Raw genomic sequence first — 24466 nt, 5'->3', positions numbered from 1 at the left:
ATGGGCACTTAGCTCTGGAGGGCATGTCACCATTGCTCTCCTGCCCAGCCTTCCATTGCCTTCTTCCTTTGTTGTGTTCTCTTTCTCAGTCTGGCTTCCTGCGCACTTGGCACCGATTACAAATTCTATCAAACGCTTGTGACCCCAGAATCTGACAGCTCCCTGATAAGAGGCCTAGATTCTCTTTATCTCTCCCAGGCGAATTAGCTTCCCTCAACACCTCTGTCACGTCTCTCATCTCTGAGCTGACCCCCCACAGTCAGAGACAGGGAGTTGGAAGATAAAAGATCTTCTCTGGGCTGAAATTATAATTAAACACCTTGTGCTTTTTCTGTCCACCATTCTGGGAAGGTTTAACCCTTGTGGCTCCTGAAATGCTGCATCTCCTTCCTCTCCTCCTACACTTTTCTGTCTATCCTCATGCATACCACTGTCCTAATACATTGCATAGGGATAGAATATCGGGTGGGGTTGATGTCCTTTTGGCAGAAGTTTTCCCAATAGCAACAATGTGTTCTTTAAATTCAGAAGGAAGTTCCAAATTTCAACTTCTGCCATTAGGGTTTTCTTTGAGGGTTCTCTCTTCCGAGAACATGGCTCACTGGCTCAGGGTGCTTACAGGTTTCTCTGTCCCTGGTAATATGGGCGCTGCCTGTGATCCTACATGATCTAAAGTCTTGGCATATGTGTGAGCTGCTTACCGAGCTATTTTGGCACTGCACACTGGAACTGTTGAAGCGCAGGGCAGGGACTCGGTGAACAGCCCCCTGGATGTTGAGCACGCACTCATAGCCCCGCTGGCCAGACTGGGGCTGGGGAAGGTTCCGGGCCTTGAGGGTGATTGGTTTCACTTCTCCAACTGGGATCAGAATCTCCTCTGTGGGCACAAGCTGGGGACAGTCCTAAGCGAGCAAGCAGAGACCTTCATTAGTTCTCAAAGTTGAGCCCAGATAGAGGCAGAACCTACAGCCAGTTAGAACGTTCCTGTGTCCAAGTGAATTGCCCAAGAGAAGACCTGCATCTTTTTTTATGGGACATGTTGAATCAGTAGGCAATGAAATCTTTTCTTCCTACTGGGCTTTGATTTTGTCAACACCATTCCACAAACCACCCTAATCTTGGGGGTGTGTATTACAATTTAGGAATTAATTTTCAAACACCAGTATGACAAACTGTGGTTTTTATCTCTGGTGAGTAATTGTAAGAGCCTTCGTGGGTTTGGGTGTTCGTGTCCCCAGCTCAGAAACCCCACCTCTGGTTTTATCTGGTTCCCCAGCCCATTGGCCATTTGCATTGTCTGGTGCCGGAGACAGCTGTTATCTACAGCTTCAGCATCTAAGTTCCAGTTGAGCTAGGCTTCCCAGGAGGGGGACCAAGTACCCAACCCAACCTCCTGGGTGTGCTCTAAGTCCTAGCTCTGGCTTTTTATCTCATTTCATTATATGTGTGAACACTATGCTGCTTTGGAAAACAAAAACCAAATAGAGAAATGTAGTAAGGTGGGGCCATGAGAAGGGAGAGAGAGAGAGAGAGAGAGAGAGAGAGAGAGAGAGAGAGAGAGAGAGATAGAGATATCAATTTTCCTCGCTTGTGTGGAGGCAGAGGTCCAACACCTTATGGATTGTTGACTTCTTCCTCCCTACAGGAAAGACTGGAGTCTTGTTGCCTTCTCTGCCCCTTACAGGGGGGATGTGGAAACTCTTCACATGCAAACATGTCTAATAGCCAGGGATCAGCTAGAGAGTTCTTGAAGGAGGCTCCAGCTTCCTTGTCCTCTGGACACTCACTTCTAGAAGGACTTGGGAACATGTTGGGGCTCATGTGGCTACAAGGCTTACAGGGGTACTGCCAGGTATTTGCTGTCTGAGTAGCCAAACTACTGTATTTTCTCAAGATATGGACAGTCTCAAGACTCCAGATAACTCCCAAAGCCATTCCTTATGTAACACAGGCTGTTGAACAATTGTAATCTCTACTGAAGATTTGCAGAGATGGTCAGCTCTCTGTGTGGACATACACAGTCCCTTCTTTTTTTAATCCTCCTCCTCCTCCTTTTCCTCTTCTCCCTCTTCCTCCTCCTCTTCCTTCTTCTTTCTTTCTTTCTTTCTTTCTTTCTTTTTTTTTTCAAATTCCAGCTGCAAAAACCCCGCCCATTCTTGTACATCAAAGTCTGGACATTCTGAACACAGAGTTCTGTGGTGCCATTTCTCGTACTGACACCAAACCCGGGTCTTTGTGCATGCTTTTCTCCCTACCAAAGACTGACTTTTATCCACCACTGCCATCTTCCTCCTGCCCTCTATTCCACCTCAACTTAATCAGATAGCTGTTGATCAAATGCCCAGCCTTCCAACTTGGCTCAGGAAGTCTGGCCAGACCCTTTCCTGCACTGGCTTCAGGTAGAACTCTAGGTATTGCCCCATGTTTGCCCTGAATCCATGGAGCCACAACTCCTGTGGAGTATTTATTTTATTTTATTTTTCTGGGCTGTGATCATCTCAAGGACTGAGCCTGAACCTTTCCACTCCACATTCCAAGTCTTCATCTTACGTCAGATGTATAGTGGGTACTAAGCCATTGTTTGCAGGAGGGTGAATGTAAAGAAGAAAATAAAGTAATACACAGAAGAATTTTTTAGTTTCTTTTTAATTCCAACATTGGAGACTGGTAAGTGATAAGGGAGACTCAAGAAGCAACTTGATTCCCAAGCTAGGACTACAGATGGCCATGGTTTCTGGAGCTCCAGAATTAGCTAAAGGCACAGACTTATCTATTCAGGAGTGTGACCATTTACACAGCTGGAACCTGAGGAATTTCTTATTGAGACCTATCTGGGAGGAATAGAAAGACTCCAGGGTAAGCTGGGCCACTCCTGCCTGCTAGCCACTGCATGGGAGGACTCCAGCAAGAAGCATTTCTCCGAGGGACTGGATCAGCTGGAATACCAGAACAGATGGGTCCCAGTTCAGGTGCCAGGTGCTCATGCTGCTGACTCATAAACCTGTTCTTAACTGCTCTTTTCCTTTCATCCCCTGCAGGCACTTTTGACAGAGCCTTTCACAGATTCATAGCCAGGAAACCCAGGCATCCCACTAAAAAGAAGCATATTCAGTCAGCAACTAAAAATCTAGCCACAATCTAACAGGTTAGAATTTATGATAGAGGAGAGTCTAATGTATAATTTTTGTGTGTGTGCGTGTGTGTGCGTGTGTGTGTGTGTGTGTGCGTGTCTGTGTGTGCGTGTGTGTGTCTGTGTGTGTGTCTGTGTGTGTGCGTGTCTGTGTGCGTGTGTGTGTACGTGTCTGTGTGTGTGTGTCTGTGTGTGTGCGTGTCTGTGTGCATGTGCGTGTGTGTGTGTCTGTGTGTGTGTGTGCGTGTCTGTGTGTGTGTGTGTCTGTGTGTGTGCGTGTCTGTGTGCGTGTGTGTGTACGTGTCTGTGTGTGTGTGTGCGTGTCTGTGTGTGTGTGTGCGTGTCTGTGCGTGTGTGTGTGTGTCTGTGTGTGTGCGTGTCTGTGTGTGTGTGTGTGCGTGTGTGTGTGCGTGTCTGTGTGTGTGTGTGTGCGTGTCTGTGCGTGTGTGTATGCGTGTGTGTGTGTGTGTGCGTGTCTGTGTGTGTGTGTGTGTGTGTGTGTGTGAAAGAGAGAGGGGGGAGGGAGGGAGAGAGGGAGAGAGGGAGGGAGAGGAGAAAAAAGACAGACACACAGATTTGGAACCAACTGCTCTAAAGGACAAGTTCTTGTTTCTCTAATGGGTTCAGAAAACAAATTTAAATTTCAGGAGGCCTAGACTCCTAAAGATATGCTTTTGAAGTATGATGTCTCAGGTCAGCAAATAAGACTGTAAAATCCTTTAAACTTTTAATGACAAAAATCTTCCTATAAATGTACCTCAGTATCCATGGATCCCAACAGCCAAGGACCAAAGATATTTGAAAAATAAAAGTTATACCTGTATTACATACAAGGTCCCCACTGTGATTATTTCCCAAATAAAGAAAGCAGCTACTCATACAGCATTGATACAGAGTGATAGATTCTGAATAATCTAAAGATCATTTAAGGTACAGAACAGAATGTGTATGGTTTGATGAAAACATCACACGGTTTAGCAGAAGGGACTTGGTATCTGTAAAGGGTTCTGGAACCAGTCCTTGTCCCCTATGGCTCTGGAGGGATAATAATATACTCAATGTACATCCAGCTTAGAGGTTGAAAAGTCACAGGCAGAAGTTATATATAAGTTACATTTTTCAAATAATAGCCTAAAACTTTAGAAAACTTCCCCATGCTCTTTTAGGCCTTTTAAAATTAGTTTTAAAGACAGTGAACAGGCTCTTCCCTAATGCCTAAACATGCTCAAGATTGGCCTAGTAGCAAAAGGATGCACTGGGCTTTGCTTATTTGGCAGTTGTTCTGGGGCCAGATAGAAAAGGGCTTTTCTTCTCTTCCCAGGATAGAAAGAAGTGATTGGCATTCCAAGCACACAACCTGCATCTTTGGCAACAAGAAAGACATAGACCTGGTCCGTGAGATGGATCCATGGGATCATAGCAAAGGGCAGGAGCTTGGGATAGAAATGACTATGGGAAGACCAAGGGAAGAGGCAAGAGAATTGGCCACCAGGAAGTCTCAGCGGTGTTGGAACTTCAGTACATCTGGGGCTTTGGAAGATGATATGTTCCATCTGAAGTCATTCCTAGGCCACTTGTTTCTATGTATACACACAGACACACAGACACACATACACACACACACATACACACACACACACACACACGATGGAGTGAAAGAGAGAAAGGAAGGGGGAGAGCAAGGAGAGAGGGAAAGAGAGAATGTTTGTCCTAAGGACAAGAAAGCTAATAACCATAAAACTTTTTTTTTAGAATGTTAAGATGTTCATTAACATTCTTAAAATACTTAAGGCCCCTGCTGGCCCTGCAGACTTTCCAGTAACAACTTTAGGTCATCTTATCTCCTCTGTCTATCTATCCCCATTGGAGCCAAATCTTCTCAGCAGGTGTCTCAGTTTAAATGAAGGTAAACAGATGTCCTGTTTGAGAACAACCCAGGGCTGGGTAAGAGGCAGGGCCAGCCACAGCCTTGCTGCCCACTCAATTGGGATGGGAACCCCTGATTTTGTGCTGGGAACCTGTTAGTCCTCAAAAGGACTTCTTCCAGGTGGAAATGGCATTATCTTCACCCACTGGACTTCAAAGAGTGAGAGCAGCCATCGTCCTGGGAAGCTAATCTGATTTATTTGGTTCTATCTTTCACTTGGGATGGGTGTAAAAAAGATATTTATGTATCTACATCTCACTAGGCCTGTTCCAGCTGTGGGGCGAGATACACTTTCAAGGTTGATAGCTGTACCTATTCCTGTGCACACTACCTGCTAACATTGTGTTGCAGGAAGATAGAGGTTTAGGTAGTCTTCAGAAAGCTGGAGGGAGGTCTCTGACTGGGAGAGGATGTGGAAAAGATGAAGCTCAGCACCTTCAAAGGCCTTGAGAGATGATCCGAGTGAAGCTCTGCTTCTTCATGAACAAAATGGTGTTAGTAACACCTAACAACTAGATTACATGAAAGAGGGTATGCAGTGATTGTGTGATAACAGGCTGGGCCAACAACTGTTAATATTTCTTCTATATGTACATATATGGCAGAATCAGGAGATTCAAGCTGTATTCAAAGCCACTTTGGACTGAGTTCTGACATCAGTGTTTGTTAGACCAACCATCAGAGGAATACTGAACTTCAGTTTTGTCTGTCACAGAATGAGCTTAATAAATAGTCAAGAAAAAATGAAATTGATTCACAGGTAAAGGTGATGCACACATGAAAAATGCCCAATAGATGTAAGCTACTATATTCCTGTTTCAGAATTGCATGTGCTGTGGCTCAACCTATCAGTTCTTCCTTGTCAGGCCCAAGCATATTGGCCCAGCAGCTTCTGGAAGGATGTGGGTAGATAAACATCTGAAAAAGGCCCTCTGACTTTTCCATTGGAAGTTTTTCCATTTGTGGAGATAGATTTGGTGTTCGTCCAGCCACAACTGAGCCCTCATGACCAAAAGCAAGGGGTCAGATCAAAGTCATGCCTGCAAACATAATGGTGGCCATGGAGACCAACATGCTCACAGGCACCGATTTTCTGAGAGAGCAAACTAGTCAGTTTTTTCTGGATGCTGAATTCTCCATAGCCTTGGGCAATGCCCCTAAATTGTTGGCATTCTGGTTACTACAGATGTCAAGTAAGAGTTATGTGAAACTGCATTCAGCTTAGAGAATTAACTGAAATGCCATCTGTCAATGGTTCTCAATCTTCAGTGTCATCTGGGATAGCACCCAACAATTTGAATTTCTAGCGACTTTGCAGGTGATGCTGATGGCACAGTCCTAGGAAGGCTCACTTGAGAACTGTGCCACAGGTGCAGAACTCTGAACACATGAGGCGTGACCGCCGCAGTGCTGCTAATCGGTGGTGCTAATTGGCAGTGCTAATCAGTGATACGTTGCTTCTACCAAGTATACAGGCATGAAATTTTGATTCAAATTTGGAGGAGGGGCTTGATGGAATTGGAAAAAAGATATTCTAGTAACCAAAAAAAAAAAAAAAAAAGAAAGATATATAAGGATTTACAGCCCCTAAAACAACTTTACCAAAACTGGACATATGCACTAAAACTTTGGGAACAGGGTCACCTAAAGCAGCGCTTTGAACAGAAAAAAAAAAGCTAAGCCTGGAAGCCATTGATCAGGAAGGAATGTGTTGTAAAAAGATTCAGTTGTTTTTTAGGACTTTGAGAAAGTGGCCCTAGCCACTGTGCTGGGAAACTGCCCTCTACTTCCTTTGCTGAGTCAAGCCAGCAGGATAGATACTGAGCTTCCCTCACAGCCTCCATTAGGTCCTGGTGCTATGCCAATAGCCAGCATGCATGAGGAGAAGAGCAGCTCCGTTATAATCCGATGGGGAGATAAAGGGGACAGAACGATGCTGCTTTCCAACTCAAAGCACAGACACCAAAGAAGGAAAATTGGACTGAACCGGTGATGGAAACCCCTGGGTTTGCTCCCAAGATCTTTTGGTGATCACTGAATCCTGAGTAACAAGGAAGCAGTGGCTTCTCTCTAGCCAGCTCTCTGGGACTTTCAAATCTTTCACTTGCCCAGGAGCAGCTATGCGTCAGTGTTCCTTGTGGCAAAGGGGACTGGGCCTGCTTCCAATTAGCCCTCTGGGGCTCAGCCTCGGGTCTCTCCACCATAGTTTATTTGTCTTGCTCTCTGTGACAATCTGCTTGCCCTTGCTCCAGCTGCAGGTCACCCTCAGGCTTGGCTCTGGATCTCCATCTGCCTGCTCGGGTGGCCTCCACAGATACATTGTTGCTCTTTGTCCTGATCTGCACTAGCCCTTCCCAGTTTTCTCTTCCAGTTTCTGAAGGAACTTCAGAACCACAGTGAAGGTGCGTTTCTGAGACACAGAATGCTAAGCTTCCACTGCCCAGACCGTAGCTCTTCTGTAGTGGGCTTGCTTCCCAGGACACTTCCTTCATGGTCTCCCAGGCTGTGTTAACCTCTGCCCTACACCTTCAGCACTTATGCCCCCATCCCCAAAAAGACTAGTTTCAAACTCCCATAGACTCCCAGGCCTGGAATTAATTCCCAATGTCCATTAAGATCAGCGTGGCATTCCAGCGTGCCCAATGACTAGAAAAGAATGTTTTCTAGATTGTCTCAGGGACTGGGTCCCTGGATCTGTCATTCTGAGGCAGCTGTGGGTGGGTCTATCTTAAAACCTAGTTATGGGGCCATCTAAAAAATAAGCATTTTTACTTTCTTAGTACATATAATATGTATCATTTCATAAAAGGTGAATTATTGAATGCCAGACTTATCTATTTCAATAAATTTCAAGGTCTATTTTATGTTTAGCCATTGATGCAACCAGCACAACTGTAAAGATTGGCAGGCCCAAGAAATTCATCTAAAAAGTATCATTGACAGGTAGCTCAGTGAACATCACTTAGACATTCACCATTTATCCCTGTGTGTATACTCTACAAATGTTCACTGGTAAAGGATTAGGATTTACAGATAAGATGTGGTCCATGTTTTCAAGCAGAATATAGCTTAATACAGGAAAGAGATATATCTAGAAAGGCTATATTAGAATATGAAAACGCCATGGCCACTCATTAATATCTGCAAGTTTTCCTAAAATATTGAAAAAGAGGATCTCTCTCTCTCTCTCTCTCTCTCTCTCTCTCTCTCTGTGTGTGTGTGTGTGTGTGTGTGTGTGTGTGTGTGTTAAGCATACAAAGTCTTAATTGTCTAGTCCTAACTGGTAATCCTTGGGCATGAAAAACACTAGACAAAAGAAATGGGAATTGAAGAAGCAGGCTTCATGGAGCATATTGGGGGAAATGTGAGAGAACCAATCAGTGAATAATTACTAAGTGGAATATTCACAGTAAAGATGAACAACATGAAATCTCACTGTGTCAGTGACAAAGGCGGGCCAGACTTCTGGAAGGAGCTTCAACTAGATAATATAATAGGACTTTTGGCAATGCTTGGTGCTTTTTACTAGCTGGATTTCTCTCTGTCTCCAAGGCCACCCACCCAGTAATACATTAGAGTCAAAGAATCATTGAATTTTAGAGTTGGAAGAAAAGTTGGCATGAAAAGATGGTTGAGAGTGAATGTTCTATTGAAGCACAGTAAGTCTACAGCCAAGCAAAGGCTAGGCTCAAAGAATAGACAGCATTCATTACTCTCTCAGAGCATGGAGTCTGTTGGGTGTGCTTCCTCTGAGCTCTTAGTCTTAACTAACAGTCACCTTTACACTCTTAAATGCAGTCTGAGGAGTCTAGCAGATAGAGCCTCTGCTGGGGGCGGGGGATTGGTCACTACCTTCTTGAGTTTATAATATCATTTATTTATAACATGAAGACTCTCTGATAAGGTGACCAAGAAAGGCCAGGATAAAAGATGGTTAAGTCACTGGACAGACCATCTGCAGTGCAAAGGGGCGGATTTTCTGGAATTGCTGTCATGCCACAGAGAACCTTCTTACCTCTGAAACATTGATCCTGCCTTCCTGGAAGGAGCAGGTGGTGGGGTCATGTGTGCAGAGGTTTCGGTACTTGCACCAATGGCAGCGGAAGGCGCTGTTGACACAGGACAGGCACCTGCAAGGAGGAGACAGTGAGAGGGCCAGCCACGCACGCCTGCCATGCAAGAAGGCTATTATCCTTACATCCTAATCTCACTCTTGGGAGGGTAGAGTAGTGGAGCATATGCTAGTGCTGATAACTGGGGATTCTGCATCTGAGATGTTCATGTGGGCAGACAATTAGGGATACACTGGGACTGCAGTGAGAATGACTTAACCTGTAAAACAGTAGTGTGCTAGTATATAAATTTTTAGGAATTTTGCAAGCTAGAATGTCAGTCCGGTGGACTGAAATCGGCTATGGTGGAAGCATTTAAATTATAGAAATTGGTAAATACTATGTGCTATACTTCTAAAAGTCTGATCGCTGATGGTTAATACCAGCACATTTCTTATCAGCCAGAGTAGCTGTAAGAGCACAGAGTCAGAAAAGGCAGATCTGATTACAGTCTTGCTTCTGCTGCCAACACTGATGTCACTCTGAGTAAGTCACTCGCTTCGTGCATTAAAGTTTCTTCATCTGTCTGTAAAAATCATTCCTGGGTAGTCCAGAGGTGTCGAGTGAGATAATGAGCAGGGAATGGGTTTGGAAGGAATAATGTTAAGTGTGATTATTATTTTGAAGAAGTTAAATCACCAGTTATTTCATTCTCTTAAATAGCATTTGATTATTAGTGATTTGGTTCACAGCACCTATGTTACTGACCTTGGGAAAGTTACGGTATGGAATGATGACTTTGCCCCATATCTCTAGTAGTCCTCGCACGGAGCAATAGCCTATGTCTAGGGCATAAACGTTCTTCCCAAAGAGAGCACTTCTTCCTCTTTGGGTTCACCTGGAGGCTCTGTGTGTGTGCAGACCGCTGTCATGGAAATGTACTAAGTGTTTTGGCCTTCCTCCTCCTCAGCTTCTGTATATAATAACTTAGTATAGCTCTGACTTTCAGAACTACACCAAGCTGTTAAAAACAGAAACAGTTCTGCAATCTGGCGCCACCTGGTGGGGTTTGTATTAAGTCTAGGTGGTAGGGGCTTCCATCCAGGGGTCTCAGACTAGAGTGAGGTGTGATGTATATGAGGGGACTTGGTCCATACACACCCCAGAAAGGATTTTTTTCTAATCATGCACACCCCAAAGCTAATCATGTCTAAAATAACTTTTTTATGAGTTTGAATCAATGCTATTTCATGTACTCCATCACTGATATACTCTTAATAATGTCACATGATTCAACAAGTAAATAATAAATATCGACCAGGGTGAAGGAGATGATGTTGGCTGGATGCTAACCCGGCTCTTCCACTGGTTGATTTTGTCACTGTTTTTGCAGCCCTTATCATCTATGGGTCTCAGCTTATCATATTAAAAAGAGGGAACTGAACTTGATACTCTTTTAATTGAATTCCAGGATTGAGTAGAGAAGGGTAAAACAATGTTGAGCAATAAAATAGAATCTTGGCTGTCAAGGAGGCCTGCTTCTTTCTACTAAAACTTGCTGCCTGTGACAACATCTTCCTTGCCATAGAAACTCAATGTGGTGACATCACACTGGATTGCCATGGTGATGCAGGTACCCTCCCAAACAATAGATTCTGCTACCACTGCCTTAGATTCTTCCCTCCAAGAAGTCTGCAATTCCCAAGTAGGGCTATCTGGAGTTGGGATATAGTGGTAGTGGTCATTTTTTATTCAGTTCTGCTTTAGTCTCCTTGGCCTGCCTTTGTTGCCTCTGGCCACTTCCACTTCTTGCCCCTCTTGTCCTATCGTATAATATATATTGAGGGATTCTTGCTCCTCTTGTCCTATCTTATAATATATATTGAGGGATTCTTGCCCCTCTTGTCCTATCGTATAATATATATTGAGGGATTCTTGCCCCTCTTGTCCTATCGTATGATATATATTGAGGGATTCTTGCCCCTCTTGTCCTATCGTATAATATATATTGAGGGATATGCTACACTCTTCTGCTCTTCCAGCCCAGGCCCTCTCACTGGGTGCTGAGAAAGGCTGCTGTCTTTGTCTGTCCTCCTTTGTGGGCATATCCACCCTCAGCATTGGCCGTCAGTTCCTGCCTTCAAAGCCACGGCTAATTACCTGAAGTGAAGACCTCTTCTTTCTTACAGCTCCTAGGTCAGGACCCTTTTCTTGACATCCTAACTTTAGAACTGGGGTAGAGTGTACTGGGGTGGAGCCAAAGGAATGAGGTAAGGGGCTGTGGTAAGTGACTGTCATTCAAATGAACATGTACCAGCCCCCCCAGCCCCCGAGACGACAATGTGACTACTGCACAAGTCTTGTCCTAGAGGAAGTGGAACCTTATACTCATATCCAGACCCAGACAAGGTTCCTTCCGAGGCATGCTTACAGTTGGTGGGCACTGCAGTTATAGAACTTGAACTCGGTGCTGACAAAGATCTTTCCTGTCTCCTTGGATCTCAGCTGCAACTCTAGGCCGAACCAATCTGCAAGAGAGGACAAAGTGAGAATGTAGGGCACAGTGAACACCCTGAGGGGAAGACCATGTTATAGAGCCACCCAGGAGTAAAGACAATAGAGAAAGCCTGACCGAACATGCTTTGCCCCTGAGAATCCAACCAGTCTACCCCTCAGCAACAGATTCCATGAGTCCCTTGGCTTGTTTAGGCATACTCAATTACTGAAAGAATTTCAGAATATTAGCTCAGAACCCTTCAAGCCAAGTTTGGTGGAGAGAGCTCAATGCAATCTATTGCCTAGAAGGAACAGGAAGTGGGCACAGCGCACATAATACATTCTCAGCTAAGGAAGAATGAGCATTTTCCTCCTTAAATCTCACTGAGGGCATAGCACAGTGCTTTTAAACTCAAACAAGCATGTAAGCCAACATTAGCATCTGGTATGTGAAGATTGATCAGGTAGCTTCATGTCTGTGTAGGTGACTCCTATGATCACCATGGCACACAATCCTTACCTTGATCTAGAGGGATAACAGGGACGTCCTTGGGCCCAGGTGAGATGCAGATGACTTGGCTCCCAGATACCTGTCCTTCCACCTCAGTCAAGTTCCCAAAGGCACAGGCGATACCCTCAGAGAGGTTGGGGGCATCATTTACAACCAGGCTGAGCTGTGGGAAAAGAAGAGCTCAGGAGAGCCACGGCCCCGGCAAGGCTCCCTGCCAGGAACTATTGCTCAGGGATCTCCTTGACCTCCTCTATAAGAGAAGGGCATTGGTCTAGTGATCTTCCATTTTTGATGTCAAGCAATTAAAATGACAAATGGTTGTGTGATGTGTGAGGTCAAAGGCCTTCATAAAGATTGTTATTGTTAATTCTTCAATCTTATCCAGCATCAGAAAGCACTTGCTGCTCAAGGAAGGAGGGGATTTGTACTAATACTCATCTCAGACCCTGCTCTATCTGATATGGAAATTAACTGCAAAGCACATAGTGAGTCATAAGCTTGGGACTTTATCACAGGCTTTAGCTTGGGCTCCTGGGGATGGAAGCTTCACCAGGATGGAGGTCAGGAACCTGGCTGGTTCTACCACTCACCCGTTTAGAAGCTGTGTTCTCCAGAGCTCTGTCCTCTATTCCCTCTGGGCTTTCTACTTTCCATCAGTGCCCTGGTGTGGGGCAGGACGCTCACAAGACATACAAGGGATTAAGGAAGGTTCACTGGTGGCTAAATAATATATACTACCTAAGGACTCCATCTAGAACAGCAGTCCCCGTCCTGGCTAAGTTTGCAGAGTCTCATTTTAGTGGTAAAAAACTAGATTTTCAGCATTTGAAAAAAACGTTCTGAATTCAGGTCACTTTTCATTGAGTTTGTCCTCAGCTCCCACAATAGGCACAACGTCCCTGATTGTTTCATTAGCATTACTGGAGTCCAAACCTCCTGGTGGGTATGAATGAACTCAAACGATGGAAGGTTCATTAACTAATTAACATTCATGAATGCTCATAAAACCTTCACAATGAAATTGCACTCAGGGCCTAAGGACACAGAGTATTTTGGGTTGTACCTTGACAGGTGACTGAGGGCTATTTTTATTATGTTTAACATTCTCTTTAAGAATACACTTTGAGCAAGTCTCAGTCTTTCTTTAATCTCTCCCCTACCCACCAAACACAGTAGCAAGCTAAGGCTTTCTTGAATATTTAACAAACAGAAGACTGAAATCATACCATGTCCTAAGAATGTGCTGTTAGGTCTTGTATCATAGTTTGTTGTTGTTGTTTCACTGAAATTCTGATTAATATGTGCCGGTAGTAAAGAAATGTGCTGTGTCCCATCCTCCCTGCTGTATACTCACCAGCCGGCTGTGGTCTGATACAGAGATGCTACTGGGGTGCACCTCAAGGCTCATGCACTGGCTGATACTGGCAGCGAATCTATTTGCTTCCCACGCCCGTTGGCATTTGTCCCTTCGGGAGCACCTACATGAAGAGAGATTCATAAGAGGCCATGGCTCTACTGTCCCTGGGAAAGAGAGATTTGCTGCCCCAGCACCATAGCCTACTGCCTTGTATTTCCAGGTATTCTCACTGTATTCTCAGGTGTTCACGACCACATATAGCTAAAGATAGACCAAGGAAGAGGTATTTGTTTCCAGCCTAGATGCTGGGCAGGTATGGAGAACACCATGTTAGTACTATGGGATGCTCAAGTAAGAAGTTTGGGGTACTTGAGAAGTAGGGCTGCGAGCAAGAATTCTGTAGCTAGAATGCTAGGTTACCTGCTAGCTTGATCCCACTGGACAAGTGACTTACTCTTTCTCTTCTCTGTTTCCTAAACCTTAAAATAGCAAGGATGATGACAATATGCTGTCTTGTAAGGCTACTCTAAGGCTAAAGTAAGTTAGTACTCAGAATTCAGCCTGGCATTCAGTGGACATATCCCTGTGCTAGCCCTTGTGATAGTGATACTAATAACAATGATTAATAACATTATCACACCCCCAAGGTGTTAGCAAAGAAGAGAGGGTCTTAGCTGTGAGACAGGTTGTGTGTGATCTTTGGCTGGATTAATGACTCTTTAATGGAAGATACTATGTTTTATTCAACAAAAATTCTGTTACAAGTTATATTTTAAATAAATGTTTATGTCATGAAAGAATGCCTTAAGTCAGAAGACAGACAAAGCATGTGTCCAGGGCTGCCTCTGTCAGAAAGTCCATGTGTCCATTTCTCCTGATATCTTCATCTCTGGCTCCAGGATCCTTATCCCGTGCTGGCAGGTAAGTAACTCAGACGCTTGTGGCTACTACCTGCTCTGTTTAATGGACCAGGCTCAGGGCTGGTGCAGCTCCAAATCCAATAGCCAAACAGGACATAGCACTACTGCAATCCACAGTCAAGCAGTAATTCCTACCCTGACTCCCCAAGCTCTTCCCTTCTTCCTTTCCAAGTACATAATGGATCCAAATATGAGTGCTGTCAAAGGAACGAATTATGGAGGTTTGAGTAAATCCTTACGATAGCTTTAAAGTGAGCTCTTAACTAGAGCCTTTATCTCATTGACTCACTGAAATGGCTCTTTTTATCTTTTCTTTTTTTAATCATACTATTTATGGCAACAACTTTAACAGAGATATAATAGTCTGGGAGACAATAACACACTTGCAGGGGCAAGTCATACAGAAGAGAGAGGAGGGTTTCATTCCCCTGGGACCCAGAGGCTCCCAGTCATCAGACCTATGCATCCACCTTCCACTTCTTTGGAAGAGGCTTACAGGTCTGGGGCTGAAGTTGCTGAGTCTTCACTGCCCTGATAACTGGAAAGTCTGGGACAGTGGGTGGGAGGAAGGTCAAGAGTGTCTGCTGAAGAAGAGAAAGCTCAATAGGAAAGGTGCAGCCCCTGTCCCCATCCAAACTTGGTAGGTAGAATGGCTAGAAGGGTGTGAGCCCAGAGAGGTGGGGAAGATTCTCTGAAGACAAGTGGGAAATCTGGGCTATCTTGACTGGGCTCAGTCATTCTAGAAGACATAGCTGGCCTGGACCAAAAAGGAGGGATGAGGTATTTTGCTGATACAAGTTGGTGAAAGCAGTACTCAGGCTGAGAATAAATAATAACCACAATCTGTAATTCTACTGTGTTCTTTCTGTGTATACCAGCTGTAACAGGCACTGAAGCCTGAAGAGCAGGCAAGGAGGGAGGGTGGGGCAGGAGGCAGATGGTACAGGTAAGAAGGAATTACTGCAGGGTAAGAGGGCTTAAAGCCTGGGGCCTTCCCACGGAACTGTGACTGAACTGTCAAATTCCTCAGAGAAAGAGCGGCAGATTGTGGGGTCAGCCTCACAGAAGGTAGACAAATAGACTGGCTTTTCCATTCCTCCAGCAGAGCGGATAGCTCTAGCGTCTTGACCACCTGACTGACTTACATGGAAACTTACTGTCTAGGTTTTGTTGAGGTCGCTTTTGTAAAACTTTTTGAGAAGTCTCATGCCTCCAAAACCCAAATAAGGACTCAATCCTTTGTCAGTGGGCTCAAATCCAGTCCAGATTTTGCATCTGTGAAGCCTCCCTTCCTCCCTCCCTCCAGAGCCCTCCCAACACCTGCTGCAGAGGCTGGAAGCCAAGAGCTATTGTGCAGGACCCTGAACTCTGGCCCTCTGCCTCCGCCTCCACCCCAAACCCAGCACATTTCTTAGAGACGCTTTGGTAGCTGGCGTGGCGCCATGGAGTTTCCAACACTATTGGGCAACAGAATCCCTAGCCAGGCCCCTGCTTTAGGGCTTTCACCCTTTTCTCTTCCTCTGGGCTCTTCGAATTAGGAAGTTTAAGTGTGATTTTGCATTTCTATTGAGCTGTTTTCAATGGTGGGGATGTATCTGAATAGGGATATGAGGCTAGTTGGATGCAATGCAGATTTCTTGGAATCATGAAATAAGAGGCCAGAGGGGTCCTCCCAAGGGTGCAGAGTCCTTAATAATTATTTTGATTTGTGTTGCCTCTGATTTATTTCCAAAGCACTTATTATTTCATTTAGGTATCACTATTCACCTGTGACATAGGCACTTCCCTGTTAAGCAAAGGAGAAATGTATACCTGGAGTTGTCAGGGGACCCACCTAGGGTCACAGAGCAGTTAGCTGGAGTTCCCTAAGCTAAGTTCTAAGTTCTGGTGCTCTACCATCTGATCTGCATGCCTTACCCTAGCTTCTTGTCCAGTCACTGCAAGAGGCTTTTGGAAAATTTAGGGATTCTACAGCTGCCCTGTGATTTCTCACAGTGACGTGAGAATATAATCATGTGGTTTCAAAGTCGCTGAGAAGACGAGCAAAGGACTGAGTTCAGGAAGCAAACTGTGTGGCCTCTTCCTGTCTTCCACATCGTGTCTCATTTATAATCATTACTGCCCAGAAGAGGGAATTTCCTCCACTATCCGGTCTATCATACCAGGAAACCCCCAGTCTTCTGCATGCCGGGACCACCTCTGGAATCCCACACACTTACATGTTGTGCAGGGCACACCAGCCACAGTGAGGATCCCCTGAGCTTAGACACTCTCCACAAGTTGTGTACTGTTCACATGATTCAACAGGGACCCTGGTGACCTGGCAGAGAGAGGAAAGGGAGTACGGGAAGGTCAGGTTGTGGCAACTTGAAGGCGTGTTTCAAAACTCCCCATTACCCATGCCCCCCAGGTGTCCCCACCTCACTGCTGGCGGAGTCCGAAGAGGCTAACTCAAACCAGAAAGTGTCTGGATGGTGGCTGAGGACTCTTTGATTTTGCCAAAGGTAGAAAGGAAATCCTCTAGCCTGTTGCTCCTTCCCACCAGTGTCTTTCTGAGAGCCTGGCAAGTCCCTCGCAAGTGTTAAAAATGGTTCACTCTGCTGAAAGGCTATTGAGTGGCACAAACTCATCTCTGAAGAGTTTTCAGCTGGGCACAGGCTGAGACATCCTTCCTGCACAGCACACATGGGGCGGGGGGAGAAACTTTTCCCATCAACTAATATTCATAGCATGGCACTAGTACTTTATAGCCAACCAAGTGTACCACCTGGATCCAATTATCTCATTCTCTGAAGTCTGCATTCAGTTTCTCTAGTAAATCTCCCATTCTTTGAAAAGTCTGGCAAAATGGGAAGCTCCACAGAGAAGCACTGCCTGTTTGATTCTGCTTTGCCTGGCTAGTGGGAATTTGCAGATCAAGTGCCTGCGTCCCCCCACCCCCTTCATAAAGCACAGCTTTTGAAACCCCTCTTGATTTTCTGGAGAGGCTTGGTAAGGGCTTGAACTTTGTGTACATGGACACCACTCTCCTGCACCTGCCCAGTTCATGTGACAATAAAGGCCAGGCAAAAGGGCTAGAGGACTGGAGTTTCCATTTGACATATCTTAGGTGTCTGTTGTTGAGTGGGTAAGAGGCTTCTGAGTTGCAAAAATGCCTGCTGGGTTGGAAATACAAGCTCATTTGTTGGGCCATAGAGGACTATCACCTACTAGAAGTGTGAGCCCAGGTGAAAACATGACACTTGGTCCAATGACAGAACATTCTGCCACTGGCAGGAGATAAAGATCTGAGGGGAACATGTTCACAAAATCCTTCCCAGAAGGTCAGAATGGATCCTAACATGACAAACTCAGCGAAAGCTTATTGAATGTCAGATCTGTGGTGGCCTTGAAGTTCAGTGACAGAGAATCTACCGCAAATGGCACAGACTGAGCCCGAGCAAAGCCCAGAAGTCCACTGGTATTAGCGGTACCCAACTGATATTTGGTCTGTATGTTGCTCAGGATTGGAACCCAGGATTGGTGTTAACAGTAAGTGCCCTGGGAGTTCAAGAGAAGGGGCATCCTGGCTAATTTGTCAGGAAGATGGAGACAGCAGTTAAGGGCGAGTCTTCAAGGATATGAATGCATCCAGTTGGCGTGTTGACTCATGTCTGGAATTTTAGTGCTTGAGAGTTCAGTGGGAACTTAGGTAGGAGTGTTATCCATAAGTGACCTAGCCTGGGTCACGTAGTGAAATCCAGGCCAGTGTAGGCTACAAAGTAAAACTCAGTCTTATAAAAATGATAGGAATAGTAGGAGAAAGAAAGGGGAGAAAAAAAAGGAGAAGGAAGAAGAGAATGGTGAAGAAAGGAGTCATCAGATGGAGAGACCCACAAGACTTTCTAAGCTAAAGAATTATCATGGGCAAAAGCAGTAACAGAGAAGTTCACTCTAACTTGAACTTGTAGGCAGGGAGAGACAGTTTGCCTTTCTTTTCTCACTCATTCACCCATAGTACATCCATCAATACATGCTCAGCCTTAAAATCAAACCTCCCTTCAATGAGGAAATAAGATGTAGGGAAGGTAAGCATAAAATCTGGAAATCTGGCTTAAAAAGCAGACACTTTAAATCTAGGTTGGGAAACTATTGTCTTAAAAACCTCAAGCAGAATATATCTGAGGGTTTGGGCTGATTCTAAATCATCCCTGTATGACGTACCAGGGTGATGAAAGAGGTAAAAAGGCTATCATGGACTACCAAACAGACTTACGGTGTCAGAATGAGAAGACTCAACAGGAGACAATCAGAACTGTCTGATTTTCAATAGTCACTTTGTTCAAAATATACCCATCATGTGGATGGTGGAAGGGTGATCTTCCTTTGAGCGGCTATGAAAGGGACTCTACCCTGAAAAGAGGCTGTGATCCATTACAATTCAGATATCCAAGAATTTTATCTCTCACACTTTACTCACCACCTCTTTGAGACTATGGTTTCTTTAAAAAAAAAGAAGTTTCAATCAGGCAAAGGTAGTCAGATCTCTGTGAGTTTGAGGCCAGCCTGATCTACAGAATGAGTTCCAAAACAGCCAGGTTTACACAGAAAATCCCTCTCTTGAAAAACAAAACAAAACAATTGTGTGTGTGTGTGTGTGTGTGTGTGTGTGTGTGTGTGTGTGCCTGCACGCATGCGCCTACATGCAGGCATGCATTTGCCATGGTGCACATATAGTCAGAAGACAATTTCAGGTGTCAGTCTTTGCCTCCCACTTAGTTTGCAGCAGGGTCTCTTGTTGTGTACTGGAATACACAACAAGGTAGCTAGATTATAGGGATCTGATCTCAGTTATTCATGCATGTACAGTGAATGCTGTCCTATGGAGCTATCCAGCTGGAGACTTGAACATTTGCCAGTTGGAAGACAACATCTAGCTATCACTATAAAAGAATAATAATCCTTGAAGTCTGCTCACAGTCATTACCTACCTAGAGCTTTCTGACAGCTGCCTCCTGGAAAAATGAGTCCCACGCTCAGGCCTGATGATTCTCAATCTCTCAGGATACCTGGGACCCCAGTGCCCAGCAGGCTTCTGTTGGCCCCCTCTGGTCTACTCTGCAAGGTCTAAGAGCAGCAGTCCAGTGCTCTTCCCTTTTTTGGGTTTTGGGCTCCTTGTGAGTGATGTCTGCATCTGGCTGGAAATTAAAACAACTGTCTGCATTGCATTCGGCCCGTCTGTCAAAACACAGCCCGGCTCTCAGCAGCTGGGAAAGGGGGCCCTGAATGAAAGCAGTGTCTCCAGCAACAAAGCCCACTTTCATGCCAAGTGCCATGGAGATAGTGAAACTCTGTTCTTCTCCAAACATGAAACCAACAGCACAACTATTTTTCCTATTTCCTGGGCCCTCCTGGTGGGATTTTTTTTAAAAGGCGGAGTAAAGTGAAACAGGAAACTTAGAAAGAGGCTGGGCTTGAGAACTTGCATTATTCTTTATGTTCTCTTAGCTAGGCACAAATCAGAGGAACAGCTGTCACAGTGACTGGGAGGAGAACCTTAGAGTAAGAAGCACGCGTGGGCTTTCCCTGTCCCTCCCTTCATGTAATTTTAGTTTCATTTAGTTCTATTAGCTAACACTTGTTGATCTGGTGGTCCGTATAGGCTAGTAGTACACATTTCAGGAGAATAAAACCAAACAGCATCAAAACACAGCTACCACTGCAAGTTGTACATGAGCTGTCATAAGACCTAAGTGCTGTATTCCAGGGATAACATGAAAAAAAGGCACAGGAGACTCTGAGAAAGGAAAGACTGTGGTGTCTGCACTGACTAATAGGGTCACCATTAGCCCCTCCCCACCCCACGACTGTTGAATATTTGAGAGTACTAGTCTAAACTGAGGTGTGCTATAAATACCCAATATATACCAATCCTAAAGATTTAGTAAAGAAATGAAAGCAAATATCACACTAGGAATTTGATACTGACATCTTCAAAAATGAATGCTTTGCATATATTAGGTTAAATGAGATCTTCTTACTATTTAAAATGTAGCTACTAGGGCAGTGGCACCAATCCTGCAAATTCTGTCTATGGCCAACAGTTGGTTTCTGTCTGCCTGTGTTGTCAGGAGGTTTTTGTGTGAGTCTGTCATGGCCTGGGACTTACAGGATTAATATCTTTAATGTATTTCAGAAGGATAGATCCCAACCCATTAGAGCAGAGATCCCTAGGAGCCTGTATGAGGACAAGGTGGCAAGGGTATGAGTTAGAAAGGTGGGTTTGGGTTCCCTCGGGAAGCCTGGGGAAGGACAGAAGAGTTAGATTGTCTCTGAGATCTTTGTCTCGTTATTCACAAAAGAATATCTTTCATATATAGGATGGCTGGGAGGCTACCATGGAGCTATGGTTCTCAGTGCATGGCCCCTGAATCATAACCATGTTATCACCATAAGGTTAGACAACAAAAAGTCTGGGTCTACTCAGTGCCACCTCTCTAGTTGGCTTGCAAGTGTGCTTAAGGTGGCACGGGTGACTTAAGTTTCTTAGGACATCTTTAAATGGCAGATCCTGGGGGCCAGGAAACACCACGCCCAACCAGACAGCCCTTGGGGTGTGGCAGGAAGTAATGTGTGAAGAGTCTGGATGCAAACAAAAGAACTCTAGGGTTCTCTTCAAGCCTGGGGAGCAATGGGCTTCCCCCATTAGATTTTAAGTTTTATTTTAGTTTATTTTTTGAGAGAAGTTCTTGCTATGTAGCTTAGGCAGGCTCTGAAATCACTTTCCTCTTGTTTCTGTATGCCACCATGCCTAGCTTGGGAAATTAGGTTCTTTTAAGTCTTTGTCCCTGGAGTCTTTAAATAACCAAGTTCAAACCTGGGGTGTTGGGGGAAGTCTTATGTGGAGTCCCAGATGGCTGTCTTGCATTTGCTAGAACCGGGTGGGACCAGGCCTCAGGTCACAGGAGAATGAGCATTTTCTCCTAGAGTGGCTGTCATATGTGGAGGGCAGGGCTTTTTCAGAACTGAATCAGAGTTTATGGGACACTCCTTGATTTTTTAATCTGTGTTTGCTTATTATTTCATTTTAACTAGCCCCTCCAGTGAGTGCTGAGAGCTGAGGCTCCTGTGTTGTCTTAGGAGCTCCTAGATGAGTTGCATGGGAGAGCTCACAGAGAAGAGCATCATCTCCTGTCCCTGCCTGCCCACTGCCTCCCAGGCACCCAGGAACTGCGTCTGACTAGGTTCCACCCTCACACTCCACATTCTTTCCTGTTCGAGCGTATGTCTTATAATTGTACTTCTAATGAGTATAACTGTCCTATTAAGTCATTTACGTAAGAAATACTCTTAATTAAAGATGACTCACACTGTGTTCTTGGCTCCTGTGGTCTAGGGGCCCTGGATCCTTGGTGTCTTCCAGGACCTTATTTAATAGGAATGGCTCAGTAGGGTGTGCGTGTAGGATCCTTTCTCCCAACTCTCTCCACTCAGTACATTGGGCACCTATCAAAGGGCATCCTAAGGTTATGATTGGCTGTGGGACAAGTCTCTGGGGGAAGCTACTGGAATCTGCCTTGTTCACCAAGTTCTTGAAGACCATTCCTGAGGCAGGATGGCCCTGTGACCATGACAGAACTGTCATCCTCACACTGGGCAGAGGCTCTGGACAGTTCCTGTCCACAGAGAAACACATACATCTCCAGATGCAAGAATTCCCAGAAGTAGGAGAACAAGACCCCAAAGCTGAATGTATGAAAGGACAGAGCACTAGTGTCATCCACGAAAAGCAAAATGGTTCTGATACCTGGAGGGACCTTCCAGAGAAACACCTGACTTGAAAGCAGAAACCCTCTATGCTATAGATCATGCCTGAATCCCAGGATCTCTGAGGTGATCAATGAGCCTTTGGACTATACTAATTTGTGAGACAAAAGGGGTGCATTCTCTATCCCGCCAGAGTCTTTAGTTCAGTGGGAACCAAGAATCACTGCAGGGGAACAGATACTATAATGAGGGTAAAATCAAGGCATAGCAGTGACTTGCAGGCCACAGCAGTAGCTTACCACTTGCTGCAGGGGTAGCAGCTGGAGTACAGTGTTCAGAGTCTTGCAGGATTCCTTTGTGACCATGTAAGTGAGAGACAGGGAAAGGATAAGGGAAAGCTGTTCCCCAGACACTGGGCATCTAATCCTCTGCTTCCCTGGAATCTGCTTGCCCCCTGCCAGATGGGACACCTGTCTCCACATGTGTGCCCTGCTCCTGACACAATGAAAGGAACACAGGCCTTCTCTGTGGCTGAGAGCCAGGTGACAGCGTGGGAGGTGTCATAGACAGCCTGGTTGGAGCATGCAGTTGGCCCAGTCAACAACGCTCTGGGCTCCTGGGCCAGGGGCAAAGCACATAGCTACTGAAACTGATGGAACTGACTCCCTGGCCTCTTTGCTTCTTTTGTGACTTTTGTAGTGTCCCTTCCTACAGATTGTCTTACTCCAAGTTTATGGGATTTAAGCTCAGTCCATTTCCTCCCCCCCCCCCCCCATCCCAACCCTGACTTTGAGAAATTATGACAGTCCTTGACATGAAGGGTGATGACATGTTAGAGAATGATTTCCCGGGTGCTATGTAGATAAGGACCCATAGTATAGTCACAACAATACTGCAAAGGGAGTTAAATTCACAGAATGATCTCATTTGATCTGCACAGCTTTCCAGAGACCAGGCCATTGGGTTTTATTATATATTATGATTCATACTAGATCCAAAGAAAATTAAAGTTCCAAAGAGCTGACTTTACTGGGTCTCACACTAAGTGGCCTATCATTCTGGGACAAGCTGCATAGGTTCCTGCTATGGGGGAGGAAAGGTCAAGTCCAGGAAAGAGAGGATGGATCAGACCCGAGGCAGAATCTGAGTAGGTTCAGGAGGTTGGTGGCAACCTGTAGTAGGCACCCAGTGGTGCTAGCTGATGGGATACATGATGGGTCAACCTGTAGCAGAGACCCAGGGGTGCTAGCTGATGGGATAGGTGATGCATCCTTCTTTTTTTTTTTTTTCAGGCTTGCCTGAAGTCTTGTTGGCATTGCTGTAATTTGTTGAAAACACTAGGAGAGCCCAGTGCGGATTCTCCTAACAGCTAAGGATCTGTCCTGCTTTCACCCCTGCTGGTTCTCACAGAGATAAAAGGCTGCTAGGTCAGAAAGGCCCAGCCCAGCCTATAGTCCTGGTTCTCTTGGGTATGCATGGGATTGTCACTCTTAAGTCCCAGGTCTTCTCCCTCCCCCAAGACTGGATTTCTCTGTAGCTTTGAAGCCTTTCTTGAAACTAACTCTTGTAGGCCAGGCTGGGCTTGAACTCACAGAGATCCACCTGCTTCTGCCTCCTGAGTACTGGGATTAAAGGTGTATGCCACCACCTCCCGGCAAATCCCAGCTCTTGAACTACATTGTACTACAGGCCCCTTGGCCTGACATGTCTCCATCCAAAAACACCAACATGTCTCTCTCTTCATGCACAGGGACAAAGCTGACTAAGTACTGGATATCCAAAGCCATGCAGTGATAGGTTACAGGTATGGAGGTCCCAGACAGATAGGTCTCTGCCTTGGATCTGTTCCTCGCTACAGGGAAGAGGGGTACTGGGGACTCCCACTGGTGGCTCACAGGTTGCTGGATGATATACCTTGATCTCAGCTTAGGAGTCAACACAGGTTGAAGAATGAAATAAAGCAGCAAGAATGATATACCAATAGCTTCAACTGACCTAATAGCTACTGCATGCCAGGCACTTGGCCTGTTATCTCATTTATCCCCTATGGTCACCTTGTAGAGACATGCTTGTAGTCTTGTTTTCCCATTAGAAAACGGAATTTCAAACCAAGTAACCTGTCAGGGTCACATGTCTTGTAGGTGGCAGAAACTGAGTCCAGCTCTGTCTGCCTCCCACATAAAGGCAGAGGACAAAAGCAAGGATTAAAGGAAGGTTCTTCTTCCAGGCTTCTCCAGGTCTGGCTTCCTGGACATCCTTCCTGCGTGCATACCTCTCTGTTTTTTTTTTTTTTTTTTTAGACAAGGTTTCTCTGTGACTGTCCTGGA

At 45.2% G+C, this 24466-nt stretch overlaps 1 protein-coding gene across 1 annotated transcript in view; it reads right to left on the bottom strand.

Annotated features, from left to right (window-relative positions):
• The window catches only part of Plxna2 (plexin A2), a 204781-nt gene that overhangs the window by 54975 nt on the left and 125340 nt on the right, over positions 1 to 24466 (bottom strand). Inside the window, exons 5-10 of the mRNA XM_041635218.1 lie at positions 16613 to 16713; positions 13471 to 13594; positions 12126 to 12279; positions 11541 to 11637; positions 9073 to 9187; positions 702 to 902 (exon numbers count right to left, since the gene is read on the bottom strand). Coding sequence (XP_041491152.1) covers positions 702 to 902; positions 9073 to 9187; positions 11541 to 11637; positions 12126 to 12279; positions 13471 to 13594; positions 16613 to 16713 — 792 coding nt within the window. The remainder of the gene's footprint in view (positions 1 to 701; positions 903 to 9072; positions 9188 to 11540; positions 11638 to 12125; positions 12280 to 13470; positions 13595 to 16612; positions 16714 to 24466) is intronic.

Source organism: Microtus oregoni, unplaced genomic scaffold (genome assembly GCF_018167655.1).
Source record: "Microtus oregoni isolate MIOR12 unplaced genomic scaffold, Mior012 000047F_ref0000412, whole genome shotgun sequence".
Lineage (NCBI taxonomy): Eukaryota > Metazoa > Chordata > Mammalia > Rodentia > Cricetidae > Microtus > Microtus oregoni.
The sequence above is the reverse complement of the archived record's forward strand: the minus strand, read 5'-3'. Positions and strand labels throughout refer to the sequence as shown.